The following is a 15,751-nucleotide window of genomic DNA, read 5'->3' on the forward strand; positions in this document are numbered from 1 at the left end:
ATGAGATGAGATGAGTATGAATCAACCGCACCGTCAATTTACGCTATGACACTTGACTCGTAAACTAAATAGATAACGATAGCATTAATTTATTTCAATTTGATCTATTTAGTGCAGCGACCGACTTTCAAAATTTGTTATTACACTTGCAGTAGTAAATAGGTAAGTTTATTTAATGTAGGAATACAAATATAATATGTTACATGTGTATGTATGTATAGAGGCCGCCATTTTTGTTGTTTTTTAATAAATTCTGTTCTGTATTTATTCTTTACATATAGCTTTCATTGTCTGCAAATGTGTTTTTTTATTTTCTACATTATCTGTTTCTTGAAACTTACGAGAATAGGATATTTTGTTTTTAGTTTTTTTTTTTATCGACAGAGACATTTTTAATTTCTAATTGCATAAGATAAAGTTACCTACTTATGGCATAACTTTCAATGTCCTCAAGTAATAGTTACTCTCTCATTATTATTCCATTGTATGAATCTATCCAGACTATAATACAACAGGATATCGACTATTCAGGCCGTTGCACCCAAGTACAGTTGTTCATTCGCCTGTTACCACTAGTTAAAGGCTAGACATTTGAAAACTAGTCTTATTGCTCTAAAAGATCTTTGTGTTCAGATTTAAACCCATTAACTACCTATTTGTTTAATTTTCAGTACACTATCCTTCCTACTAATCCTACTAATATTATAAACGCGAAAGTTTGTAAGTATGTGTGTGTGTTTGTTGCTCTTTCACGATAAAAACGCTACTGAACCGATTGCGATGAAATTTGGTACGTAGACAGCTGGACAACTGGAATAACATATAGGCAACTTTTTATCCCGATATTCCTACGAGATACGGACTTACACGGGTGAAACCGCGGGGCGCAGCTAGTTAAGATTTAAATGTAGAATATTTTAAGTCTTCACGAGAAAGCGTGTCCGCCACGCAGTTTTCCTAATTACGTTCTGATAAATACTCAGAAGTATAGAACGATAGATAGAAAGAAAATCAATCGAGAATTTTCATAACATTAAATTCGATTATCGGGTAATTTCCCACGAACCAATAGTTTATAAACATTAACTAAGATAACGCAAATGCGAAAGTTGAGCGCGATAACATTTGAACCGTCTTTGTTTTGATTACAGTTTCCGGCTGTAATTGCTCTGAACTTCAGATATTCTTTCATACTCCACTACCGAGTGGTGGAATAGATTTTGATAAGAGGCCAAAGCTTAGGCACTGATTTAACTCTCATAACTTTAACAAACATCATAGCCATCCACGATCAGTTATTTCAAAATAACTGTAAGAAAACCTGTTACAGGCAAAAATATATTCAAAGTAATCGAAGGTACCAGAGCAGACGTAAATAATTAATAAGTATTAGAATAATAATAATTATTTATAACCTCTTAGATTTTAGTAGTGAACAATCAGATATCAATTGACATATATACTCGGTGATTAATATCGAAATGTACATAAGGTATTATCAGATAATAAAATCCATTCAATTTAATCGCAAAGACCTTAAAAAACTCCTGAATATAACCACGCATTCTAGATTTTAAACTTGATTTGAAACTACATATTACAAAATGAAGTCGCTTTCTCTGAATGTCCCTGTCTTTATGTATGCTTAAATCTTTACTAAACTACGCATCGAATTTTGTTGATTTTTTTAATAGATAGAGTGATTTAACAGGAAGGTTTATATGAATATAACACTAAACTACTTCGTACAAGTGTGGAACCGCGGGCAAAAGCTACTGATAAATAAAACAAATTGCGACGAGTCCATTTATTATTGCGCCAAAGTATGTCAAGACTACTAATGACTGTTATTTCATAGATAAGTCTCGGCTCAGGTTGTATGTATACGTTGAAGACATTCACCTGTATCTATGACAGGAAATCGTGACTCATCTAAGATCATATTTTATCGCTCCCTCTTCACAAAGCTGACATGAAATCTGACGATTGTCGTTGATTTTGTCGTTTAAATTCAATGAACCCATTCTCAATAGAGAAAGAACAGTTATGAAAATAAATGTTACTTATAGTCCTTTGTATACAATAGAAGTAGATATCGAAGAGATTTAATGAAATGGATTTGTGATTGCGCATGAATTTTTTATGTACCATAAGCGAGTAACTGGTGGTGCTTCGCCTGATGGTAAGCGATCACGACTGCTCATCATGAGAACGCGCTTTTCAAGTTTTCAAGGGTAAGAGATCCTGAAAGAATTGACGACGACAAGGAATGGACTGAGAAGGGTGAGGAAAAGGAAACGGGCCTCCACCTCCCCCACTCACCGAACGAAATACGGTAATATGTTCCTATTTCACGCCGGTCTTTTATGGGGGTGTGGTACTTCCCCGGTGCGAGCGCACCCATTTCGTGCCGAAGCGTGCTCGACTTCCACATTAAGAGCTAGGCTAATTATACTTACATAATGCTATTATAATGATAAGAACAAATAGTTCACGTGGTATGGACCTGCATGTCGAAGCAATTAGCAAGGTACAATTAGACTCGCATATAATGTATATTATAATTGCTTATAATTAAAGCATTGCTATAAGGTGTAGATCTTTTCATTGCCCTTTATTTGTTGTGTTCATTAATCTAATTGTTTATGGAAGCTAATTTGTTGTATGTTTAAATATTATAGATTAAAAAAAAATGGTCCAATCCATTACTTACATAAAACCACTAACAGTAGCGTTAGTTTATAGCGCAATAGCGTTTCAAATAAAAATAATGTTATTAACAAAATATTATACAAAACATTTACCTGCAATGTATGTATAATGTATGTATAATATGTCATTGTAAAATTGCAAAAACTGTTACGATTATAATTTGTCCTACGAGATTGTAATTTGTCGAATAATTCTGATACGTAACGTACGTGCTTGCAATTTAAGTGGTAGATTATATCTATATTATTATCGATATATTATCGATTGAGACCGGTAGGTCATAATATACCGATGTGATACCGGTAGGTTATAATATATCGATGTGATATCGGTAGGAAGAGTTAACTATCGGCATAATAGTCAACTGCTATGTATTCAGATCTCACATAAAATAATTCGTTAAATTGTAAGCAGAAGTTAAATTCATCGATCAGTTTTTACTACTTACACATGTACATATACATTGTTTTGTTATTTATTTATTTATTTATGTTTAGTTATCTTTGATATTTTATTCAAATCCTTCTTTATGTATGCACTTCTAAGTTTAGTATATATGTTATCATTTATTTATGTTTTAGTTATTCATTATTTACCGCTTTTCCTCTATTAAACTCTTTCTATATTCAAAGGTTGCCTGAAAGACATCGCTTTTCCACGATAAGGCCGCCTAATGTACCGCTCTTCTTTGTTTTCATTTCTTTTTTGTTTGTGCACGTCCGCTTCTTTGTTTGTGTGGGTGCATTAAAGTATTTATTTATTTTATTTATTTACATACCTATATAAGCAATGCGGCCATATGTTACTAAAGCGTATTTTATAAAAGCCTTTATACGGCAATAATTGTAATATATTGGTGTGAATCTTCGCATAAATTTCGTATGTTTTTTGAAGGTAAACCGTTTCGCAATGCGGCGACACGCTGGCGCAGCGTCCGTCGCAATAAAGCTCGAGTCCATCAGAAGCACAACACGTTTACAAAATGTTCTAAATATTTTGATAATTATTCTTTAAGAAACAGATATGGCATATATAACGCCCGCTAAGGAATAGGCTAGAGGATTTAAAATAACCTATATAACTATAGCCTCCATATTATATCCAGACAAAAAAAATAGCTTGAGATGAGAAACACAAACAAACAAGTTTGCATACTTTTTATATGTATTAAAAAGGATAACCTTCTTTAATTCGAAACAATAATTAATCTAAATCAAATAGGTGTACTAATTAATATTAAATGCAACAAAGACGTACACTAAATAGTTTCAAAGTTGCCTCACAAAAAGCAGTACACGTACGATTTATTTAAATCTTTTATTTTAGCTCAGTCAGTGAAACCGCGTGAACAAACTAGCACACAAAATGCAACAATTACACTGCAATTGCGCGTCAGACACTCTGGCTTCCAGCAACAAAGCTGAGCAAACACCTCTTATCTCCAATTAGCAGATCAATGTTAACTCGTTCAAATCCGGTAATCCTAGTTCCCGTACCGACAGCAAATAAACAAGCCAATACATTATATTTGAATAATTTGTAGCATTGAATATAAACCACGAGGTAAACTAGTATAGGTAAACAAATCGATCGAAGAAGGTTTTATTGTAATTTTAATAATGTGTATTATTACTTCCTATTCCTACATGGCCAAATGTAACATCTTTAAACGTGAAAAAGATTTATATTTTTGCATATTTCGTTGAATTCATACGAAATTACAAACACACTTACGCACACACACTTATCTGTAAACAAGCACCGCCTATCAATAGAGGTATTTACATATGATTAAACGAGCTAGTACCCAAACATAGATTATTAAATAGTCCCAAACTGTATTCTTATTCGCCTTTATCATTTTAGTTTATCCATGAATGCATTATTATCTAATCTAGTCCATACTCAAACTCGAAACATTTATTCATTCAATATAAGAAGTTCAGTCGTTAAAGTCGAAAAGCAGTTTCAACAAATAATATCCGTCAAGAAATGCCATAGTTAGATGCTTGTAGGTTATTGCAAATATTATTAAAAACATACATAACATGTATAATTACTAGCTGACCCGGCTGATATGAAAAATAGATGTTGGCCGATTCTCAGACCTACCCGATATGCACACAAAATTTCATGAGAATCGATCCAACTGTTTTGGAAGCGAAAAAAAAAAAAAAAACGAAGGAGATTCCCAAATCGATTGTATTTTTTACTGTCACTCCTGTTTTATCAACATTATATATAGGGGTTTATCAACCGGTTTTACCGGATAGGAAATTGTTACTCTTTCGTTCCATGTCAGAATCTGGAGTGTTACCCCTAAGAACGTCTGTGCCATTATTCTGTAGAAAAGATCGTCTTTTGCTTTGCAATTTTTAAGTATCGCATTTACACCCACTTTAAAACACTTTAATTTCTTTAGTTAAATACCGTAACGTTCATTGTATTACATATTATTCATACAAAAGACTGTATAATGCGTAGTTAGAAGGTAACCACGATAATCATGCAGCGTAACTTGTATCAATTTAAGTGGTGAATTGCTTAAATGCAACGCTAATTCATGTTGAGTACTGATTCGCAAAGTTTCACTAAATAGTGTCATTATTTCTTAAGACAGTTTCGCAGTTGGTTCTAGACAGGCACCGTTGCTAATACAGATTTAGTATGCATTTCAAAATGGTTACTGTAGTTTTACGAGTCGGGCCTGGATTCTTCTTCAACGTATCATTTTAGTGCACATTGTGAAAAGGGGGTAAGAAAAATATACGTTTGTGTTATGGAGAAAACTGCACTGCTGAACTGCTCAGCTCAGCAAAATCAGTCAAGGAAGAGTGGGACAACACTACAGAGCACGACAGAGACAAACTAAAGAGCAACTGCAAAAACTTGGTCATCCATCCAATTTATGACCATAGCAACAGTTGCTTAACCTCGACTTTTTATTATTTAGTTTAAGACAGAGAGAAGGACAGCGAAGTCTTAGTAATAAGGTCACGTTTTACCCTTTGGGTACGGAAACCTGATAAAAAGCTTAGAATTCAGCTAGATCCTCGTGATAACGAATAATACTAATGAATTTTCGTTTCTAATTTCTTTACAATTGTCTCTTTTGAATATCAAAACTATATACCTACACGACAATGCTATAAAAGTTTTATTTGTTCCTTCAAGTAAAATAGAGTAGTGTTAAGATTAATAGCAGAACAAGTTGTATAGAATGAATAAACACTATGGTAATCACCCCTTCGTACACATCCTATTAATATTATAAATGCTAAAGTTTGTAAGGATCTTTGTGTGTTGCTCTTTCACGCAAAGACTACTGAAACGATTGCAATGAAATTTGGTACGTAGACAGCTGGACAACTGGAATAACATATAGGCAACTTTTTATCCCGATATTCCTACGGGATACGGACTTACGCGGGTGAAACCGCGGTGCGCAGCTAGTACAAGATAAATTCAGCAAGTATATTCCAATATGAAACACTACATATTTAGGCACACCAAACGTTGAGCGTTACTCTGATTAGTTTTATCATTACGAGTGCAGTTATTACTGATAGACGCGGTCGAGTGCGATTTGTCCCGAGTAATTAATTGTGTATTACACCAGTGTTCATTATGTATGAGGTTATCAATTAGTACTCAAGATATTGTTTTATTAAGACTCGATATGTATCGTTTTTATGATATCCTGGTTCGTTCATATCAATATCTACATCGAAATATTATCGAGATAAAATTATGTTTGTTTTTCCATTTAAAAAGCAGTTAGTAATGTAGTGTATTTTTAGTAAAAAAAAAATAACAATTAAAAAGTATCATTTTAGTATTGATTAAACATTCAAATATACGAAACGACCAAAAACTAAAACGAACCTTTCAAATATAAAATAATCATTAAAATCGATCAATCCACTAGGAATTGAGATTTATCGTTAGAAAATCGTCTATAAACGTAAGCAGTTATTTACCCTATACAATAATAATTTCAAATCGCCGCTCAAATTACAACAATATTGTTTGTTTGCTGACCGTACTCGATACTGTGTTTAAAGTTTGTGGGCTAAATATATTCCCCCTTTGCATGCTGCAAACACAAACATTTACTTGCCTTATCGTTTTTGAGAGATTGCTAGTTAATTAGTTATAAATAAGTTATTTGAGAATTCACCGTTTCGTCAACATCGACTAAAATATATTTGTTTGTTATTATGCCTGCCCAATTTGTTTTGAACCTAATTCGTCGTTTTTATTGTGTGTTAGAGAAAGTTAATATGGATGAAGAAATCGCGCCCTACTGTATGTGTATGACTGCTTGTTTGGATGTCTACAATTATTACAGGCTAGCTGTCCGCCCCGGCTTCGCCCGTGCTACATATCCCTTCAGCTTTATAGGTATACTGGTTTGGATGTTTCAATAAAGATATGTTACGGAACCTTATTTTTTTCCAAAATAAAATATAGTCTATGTTACTCGTGGATAATGTAGCTTTCGAATGGTGAATGAATTTTTAAAACCGATCCAGTAGTTATTGAGCCTATTCATTACAACCAAACAAACAAAGTTTTCCTCTTTATAATATTAGTGTAGATATAAATGATAAATAAAACACATGAATGTAGGTACATAAGATCAGTACGTTTTAAAGACGCAATTAATTTTAAGAATTTAAAAGATATATACACCAAAAATCCATTTCATATCGATGTTAAAACTGACAATAAAACAAAATGCTATATTATATTATGTAAATATACAATAAAATGAAATAATTGTTCGCCCAACTACAAGATACTAAATTATGCATAAAAGTTTATAAATAAGATAATCTATTCAACCATACTCATAATATGAATTTAAAGATGTTATTTGTTTGTTTTTATAAACGCGCTTATTTCAAGAAATATTGCACCGATTTCAAAAATATTTCAAAGTTATCCACGATTAGATAATGTGATACAGCGACATCTAGTGTCCAATAGATAAACTTCTTATGTTACATATTATCTGGAATTTTTTTTCTATTTTAATATGATCCGTATTTTATTTCTAGCTATATACCAACAAAAAATACTATTAAAAACCATAATAATAGTACATAAATATGTATAAAAAATTTTTTGTCTATAAATATTGACGTTTAATATAGGAAGGTTTGATCTTTAGATATACCTGTATGTTTTTTATAAAAAAAATTATAATAATAAACGCAATAGGTATATTTGTAAATTATTTCCTACTGGACAAGCCCGCGTTATTAGTGGATACTCAAAATTGCATTATGAGCAATTGAGAGTTAAATGCATTATTACAATCTCGAGAGCACTCAATTAGTGATGCAATGTCGGTGGATGCTTCCTATCAATGAACGAAATGACTTCAAGTGTAGCAATACAACCGTAACCTAGATAGTGATTATTGCTAACGTTTAATATTAATAAAAAATTCCTAATATACCTAAACCATACACAAATTCTCGAAAAATACGTGATTATAAAAAACTGTTTCCTTCTAAACTAACTCGCGAGACTGCAAACTATCTAAAAAATGTCATCCGTAACATTTTCTTCTAAAAAAAAAAAAAACTAAAAAACACGCTCTAGTAATAGTATCAAACTCCACCTAAAAATCAAACGTTTATTTATTCAATACGACTTCTTATAGAAGCACTTTTGAATCGTTATAACACAGTTTTAACAGTTACCATTAATTGTCTCACTTACTTATATACAGACTATAATCATGACTATAAAACGACGAACTATAAAACGGTGAAGGAAAACATCGGGAGGAAACCGGCATTATATCTTATTATCCTGATTAGGATCGACGGGATTATCATCATCATCAGCCCATATGTTCCTACTGCTGCGACACAGGCCTCCTATGAAGGTTCATAATTCACCACACTAGCCAAGTGCAGGTTGGTAGATGTCACATGTCGTCGAATTTTTTATTCTTGGACATGCCGGTTTCCTCACGGTGTTTTCCTTCACCGTTTTAAGCAGTGGTGATATTTTCCACATGTGCAGATAAATTGAAAAATCGACATATTTCCTGCACGTTCGCCCGGTCTCGACCCCGGATTTTGAAGTCCGAGGGTCACCACTGAGCCACCACTGCTCCAGTAATGTTATGGTGTTGTCATTTTACGGTGACACCATATACCAGCCTTGTACCACTAGGACAGACTAAACAATATAACCAATTTTAATTTAATGTAATTTTAAACAGATTCAATTGCACGAAGATACTGAAACGATTAATTTTACGGGTGACTTATTGTAAATTAAAATCGTTCGTGCGATCTAATGCGATTCGTTGCAAATAATTGATGATGGCCAATCTTGGTCAAGGGCTTGAAATAAAAAAATAATTTTAGTGTTTACTTTGTTGGTAATCGTGATTTTTATCTGTTTTTATATGTATTCTTAATTAGATTGACGTAAAGTTATTTGAGTCGTGCACCCTGTGTTATGATTGATTTTTTATTTTTATCATTCTTTGATATTGATAGAACATTGTTTTCTTTTTTGTACGTAACCTACGTAGCTTTAACAAATAGCATTTAACTTTGTGTGGTAAAAATGAAACAAGAAATCATAAATAGTAAGTAGTAGGTGTTTGAAAAAAAACCAGCATAGATAAAATTCAAAAGCCTCCCGCTAAACAAGCCATATATTTGATTGATGATATATTCTTTTTATTATGTAAATAATATTGATGACTCTATTATATAAATAATGTTATTATCTAATTAAATTCTAATTTGACTTATTGATCTTACCATTGATTAAAATATTATCATCGCTAAAGATTTATTCAAAAGTATAAAATGTTATTCAACACCGATAGCGCCATCTAGTATTACATAATGGAACTAAAATAACATACAAAATGTTTGCCTATTTCAACACGTCTCGCAACTGTCAGGATGGCCGAGCGGTCTAAGGCGCCAGACTCAAGGGAAACCTTGCCTGTCATACAGGTACTGAGCTGTTCTGGTCCTCTCTGAGGGCGTGGGTTCGAATCCCACTTCTGACAAATCTTTTTTATTTTATTTTTTTCTATAATGCTTCAAATCACTCGCATATACTAAAACATACATAAAAGTATCGGTATAAAATTATTAGGAGAATTTTTTTTTATATATTTAAATGAAAAAATAACGTAATATTGATTTTGTATTATTTCACGCTAGCGTGTAAAATTGCTTCAATAAAATAATGTTTTATTATCCATATCCAAACAGGATATCAATCAAATTATAATAAATTTTGTTTAAACGATTGTTGATTCTGTGTGGGAATATTTTTTGTTAACTTTATAAATACTGCAAGTATAATTCAGTTTAATTTGATTTTATAATATTATTATGTTTTACTTTTCTTCTTTGAATTCATGCTTATAATTTTAAGCGGGAAGGTTTTTTTCAATGTTATGGAATACTAGACGGTCGTCCCGGCTTCGCCCGGATATCAAGATTCCTGCTTTATCCCAAGGGAGCATTTAATCGGGATAAAAAGTAACCTATCACCCAAGTCAACTCATACCCTGACTGTACTCAATCATACCAAATTTCATCAAAATCGGTTTAGTATTTTCTGCGTGATTGACAGACAAACATCCAAACAAACTTTCACATTTATAATATAAGTGTGATAGTGTGATAACAATTTTATTAATACTGTGAATGATATACAATGGCATTTTATACAAAAATAAAATTGAAATTGTTTTTCTATATTAATTCGTTTAACATTATTGCTACCGATACCAACTTCTTTAATCAAATGAAAGTTATAAAAACGCAGATCGTATATACAGAGCTATTATAAGTTGACAAGCGCCATCCGTTTCCCATACTGGAATAAGGTGAGGTCCTAGAAACCTATATTATCAAATTAAAGTTGCGATCTGGCCCAATTCGTTCCAAACTTCCGCACTCATTGATTTTGGGCAGCGACAATCATCGCTAACAACTCTGTGATGCGCTAGCTCGTTTGTCTGCTAAATAACCTATATATAAAAGCATATGTATTATATATTTTTTTTTGCCCATCACAGGTGCAGGGCGTGTGTAATGCGCGCTACAGTGTTTCTGCTCGCGGTTGCACTCTGCCGCGCCGGCTCGCTGGACTCCGAGCTTGGCGTTGGGAAATCTATTAACATTTTTATGAGGTAACTAGCTGCACGCCCCGGCTCCGTCCGGCTAGTCGTTTATCGTAATTTAAATAATGTGAACTATCCTATCTTTTAACTTATCAAACTGCAAATCAGTTGAGTAGTTTAGGGGTCCATCGTGGACAAGAATATATACAAGAATATACCCATATCCTTTTCCCTACTCTTCCCAGTCCTTACCTTAATTCCTCTCATCAATCCTTTCTTAATCCCTTTCCCATTTGAAGTCGGCAATCCATTTGAAGAGGCGTAAGGTCTATATCGACCTTACACTATTTCCGACTATTACATAAAAAAAGAAGAATAAGATAGTTATTACAGTTTTACCCATATTGAAAAAATGAAACATTAATCTATGTCATAGTGTACGTATATCCAGTGAAAACCGTAAATCCATGGATAATAAGGTTCTTGTGTCGTATGATCAAAGATTGATACCATACAAATGGTATCAAATAGTAACACCATAATATTATGTTATCTGTGGTAGCACTAAAATGGCACTTATTATAATTCCATTCCCACCGTCTGAATAACACCTGAGAATGCCGTTATGAGCCTTTGTCCAATTCCTTATTGTACCATCATTTGTTTATCATTGCAGATATTATGTGCAAATAATGCAGATATATACATTATACTTCCATCATAGTACCATTGCAGTACTCTCCTATTATTCCTATGTATAGTATATGTTTTATATGTATAATAGATTATGAAATATATTACACTTGAATATTTCTATGAGGGTTATGACATAAAGGATTCTTATGAGAGTTCAGGCCACTACAATCTTTAACATAACGGTTTCCTCACGATGTTTTACTTCACCGTTTCGAGTGGTGATTTGAATAAGGTGTAGATATATCGAAAAGTCAATTTGTTTCATGAATACATAAATGCATTCATAAAACGTCTCGATCTCCCGATTTTTCACATAACACCGAGTTCCTAGCGACTGAGCTAGCACTTGTTGACCGTTATTATTTTAATCCATCCATCCACCCATACCATAGCTCATCTCTAAGTAACTAAATATACCCTTAGGCACATAAAACTGAAAGAGTAGAAGAAATTCGATTACTGTGGCGGGATCACGGGTGGCCGAGAGGCTAGGCGTTGCTACGGTTTGGCAAAAACGCGGTTTCAAATCCCGCCTCGTGATCAAATTTTTTTCTATTCTTTCAAAATTTCCCAACTATATATACGTCATGTACACGTGTTTTCACTACGAATAAATTACTCACAACACAGAATCCTGTAATTCAATTCATTAAGCATATTAAATTATTATTGGCATACATATGACAAATGCATTATACATGTCTATAAAGTGACGAGGCATAAGGATATGTTAATGATTAAATAAAACATGTTAAAATAGGTATCATAGTATGGTAATTGGTCAATTAAAGACCATAATAGATTACATTGTTTCCTAAGAAGGGTTTTAGTATAATATTATGTGTGGTGCAGTTTCTTATTTGAATAGATATAGGCCCTTCCATATTTCTTTATATCAGTTATCTGTCAATGAATAAATTGCAATGATATTTATCGTTATTAAAAAACGAGATAAGTGTTAAAACAATTATCTTCTATATTCATGTTATCCTTCAAATTCTCCAAAATAGGCCAAATTTTAATAAGACCACATACGAAACAGCTTTAGGATATAAAAATTACTATCAAAATCGGTTCGCAGTCGAAAGTTCTGAAGTGTAAAACCCAAAAAAAAAAATACAGTCGAATTGAGTCTTTTTTTGAAGTCGGTTGAAAAACCTTTTTGCAATAATTGCATCCTAACGTAATTAAATTAATTATATACGTTTCTTACTAATTTTAAGTGTTTGGAATTGTTTTTAAATGTTAAAATTAGTATCATTTGAAAATATGTAACCATACATAGCCGAACAAACAAAATATTTTTCTACATATAAACAAAACAATTAAACAATAATTCATTTCGAGCGCCTACCGCATTCTGCAACGTATAATTTTGTATAATTCGAACAATGCATTGCGAACAATGTATGAAGTGATAATTGTATAAATGATCATTTATAGAATAACAGATTGCTGATATTTAATATTTTTATGTAATCGCATGACAACAATATCATTTATTTGACATGACCACAATATAATCTATATTTTTATATCTATATATATAAAATTCTCGTGTCACAGTTTTCGTTGCCATACTCCTCCGAAACGGCTTGACCGATTCCTCTGAAATTTGGTAAGCATATTGGGTAGGTCTGAGAATCGGCTAACATCTATTTTTTATCCCGATATTCCTACGGGATGCGGACTTACGCGGGTGAAACCGCGGGGCGCAGCTAGTTCTATATAAATAAAATAAAGAGTTTTTGTGTAGTTATCTCAAGGACTACTGGTTCTAATTTTAGCTTCGCCCGCGCGGTCTTAATAAATTTACAAACTTTCATCCCCTATTTTATCCCCTTGAGGGTAGATTATATCAAAATCTTTCTTAGCAGATTTCTACGTTATAACATCTGCCACCACCACATGCCAAATTTCAATCCGATCCGTCTAGTGGTTTGAGCTGGGCGTTGATAGATCTCTATGTCAGTCGTTCACCATTGAGTTATATATATTTAGATATTCAATTCGATGAATAACGCCCTAGGCTATAATTGATGTGTATAAATGAGTGAGTGAAACTGCGGGGCACAACTAACAAATACGCATTCTAATGCTTTATAACCACAGACAACATCTTTATATATAAAATTCCTGTGTCACAATTTTAGTTACCAAACTTCCCCGAAACGGCTGGACTGAAACTTACGTGCATTTTGGGTATGTCTGAAAATCGGCCAACATCTATTTTTCATACCCCTTAATGATAAAAGTAAGGCAGAACAGCGTTTGCCAGCTAGTAATACAATAAAATTAAAAAAAGAAGATAAACTTAATTTTTAGTTTTTATAGCATTGAAATGCTTTATAAATGAGAAATTTTGAAAGAATAGAAAAAATTTGATCCTGATCCTGATCCTGCCTCGTGATCAAATTTTTTCTATTCTTTCAAAATTTCTCAGAATATAAACTGTTTACAGATATGGCTACCTCAGCATATGCATGCGAGTTGTGCCTCGCAACGACACAGAGGGCTGGGTGTTCCGCGAGCCGACGGTGTCCGTGTTCCGCGACGTCGAGAAATATGCGCTTGCGCCGAAGCCGCGACAGGCTAAGACGCTGTTCGACGGCGACTTTCATATGGAATTCTGCGATAACTTGAAGCAATTGCTGCAAGCGTACTTTAGGGATTTTAGCTTTGAGAGGTTGGTACTTATTGAATAAATAAATAAGATTAAAAAAAAAATTGTCACCAAAAAGTATACATACATATATGTTTTTAGATGCTTAAAAATAAGTTATACATTTAAATTTTTTCTGAATTCAGTGTGAATGAATATTAAGACCAGTATTCTTGCTTGAATTGCTAAAACATGATGCCTGGTCTTTATGTGAAAGTGTAGTTAATAAGCATCTATTTATGTTAGTTGCTTTTTAACTCGAAATCTTACAAGAATTAAATCCTTTCATAAACATTGTACATAAGTCTTATAATGTTTACATGATAAAATCAGTATCATCTATTTGCCCAGTATATATGCCCGAACTTATAAAGTGCAAAAAGAATTATACATACACTCTTCTAAGACCCAGTAGAAGTAACGGTAACATAGTAAAGTATAATTATAATGTATTTTCATTAAACTTTATAAGAAGTGATTCATTTACGTTTTCCATTACTATCAGATCGTCCTGTCTCCACCCAGTCTTATCCAATACTAATCCAATAAACCCAAATGTCAAAATGTCATTCAAATTCAGCCTTTCTTGACTTAGGGTTTCCAATAACCCTCATTGACTATAAATCACGTAACTAACACATTTAGATATAGATGTAGATAGCTAGACTAGTATAATTAATTTGCAATAAACGGTTTCCAGGTTAGAGAGACCATGGCGCGCCTTCACCGCGGGCTGGCCCACGGACATCATGGCGCGAAATTTGGGGATTAACTCTTCGTTTATTAATGGCGACCATTGTTACGTGCTGGTGAGGGTGTCTAGGTAACTGTTCTTTTTGTTTAAAGTGAGGATGTCTTGTATAAGGCACCCACGACTCCTGGGGAAGGAATCGGAAACTTCCCGACTAAACCCACTACTAAATACTATGTAAATGAAACTTCCCGACTAAACCCCCTACTAAATCTACTATATAAAAATAAGTCGGGTTTTCCTTCCTGACGCTATAACTCGAGAACGCACGAACCGATTTCCACGGTTTTGTATTCGTTGGAAAGGTCTCGGGCTCCGTGAGGTTTATAGCAAAGAAAATTCAGGAAAAATTTCAACAGAAAAGCGGGAAAATCATTTTTCACATACAGCCATCTGGTGGCGAAACGGAGTTCGCCGGGTTTGCTAGTACTATATAAATATACTAATAATATGACGACAGTTCGTAAGTCGGGCATCTAGCTTGTTATCTTTTTATTTTAATTAAATCCATACTGCTACCAATATTTGGATGAGAGACGAGTATTTACGACAAGCATAAAAAACTATTCACTCGCATCAAAATCTTTAATATTACGTTAAAATGTAATTTATTTTACATTTTATAAATAACTAGAAAACCCTTTAACATTTCCAAATGCATCAACTATGGATACGAATACCATACAAGAACACTAATACCCAATAATAATATTGATCCCAAACAATACTATACATATGTGGTAGTCGAGCACGCTTCGGCACGAATTGGGCCAGCTCGCACCGGGGAAGTACCACACCCCCACAGAAG

General features: G+C 33.3%; 1 protein-coding gene and 1 non-coding gene across 4 annotated transcripts in view; both read left to right on the forward strand.

Annotated features, from left to right (window-relative positions):
- LOC119837429 (torso-like protein) overlaps window positions 1-15,751 on the forward strand; it is a 43,387-nt gene that overhangs the window by 23,238 nt on the left and 4,398 nt on the right. For all 3 annotated transcript variants that reach the window (XM_038363006.1, XM_038363005.1, XM_038363004.1), the window contains exons 2-4: window positions 10,790-10,903; window positions 13,992-14,216; window positions 14,893-15,015. In XM_038363006.1, the coding sequence (XP_038218934.1) occupies window positions 10,790-10,903; window positions 13,992-14,216; window positions 14,893-15,015 (462 nt within the window). The remainder of the gene's footprint in view (window positions 1-10,789; window positions 10,904-13,991; window positions 14,217-14,892; window positions 15,016-15,751) is intronic.
- Trnal-caa lies at window positions 9,651-9,766 on the forward strand. Its single transcript has 2 exons — window positions 9,651-9,688; window positions 9,722-9,766. It is a non-coding gene; the product is annotated as a tRNA-Leu (tRNA).

Source organism: Zerene cesonia, chromosome 27 (genome assembly GCF_012273895.1).
Source record: "Zerene cesonia ecotype Mississippi chromosome 27, Zerene_cesonia_1.1, whole genome shotgun sequence".
NCBI classification, from domain to species: Eukaryota; Metazoa; Arthropoda; class Insecta; order Lepidoptera; family Pieridae; genus Zerene; species Zerene cesonia.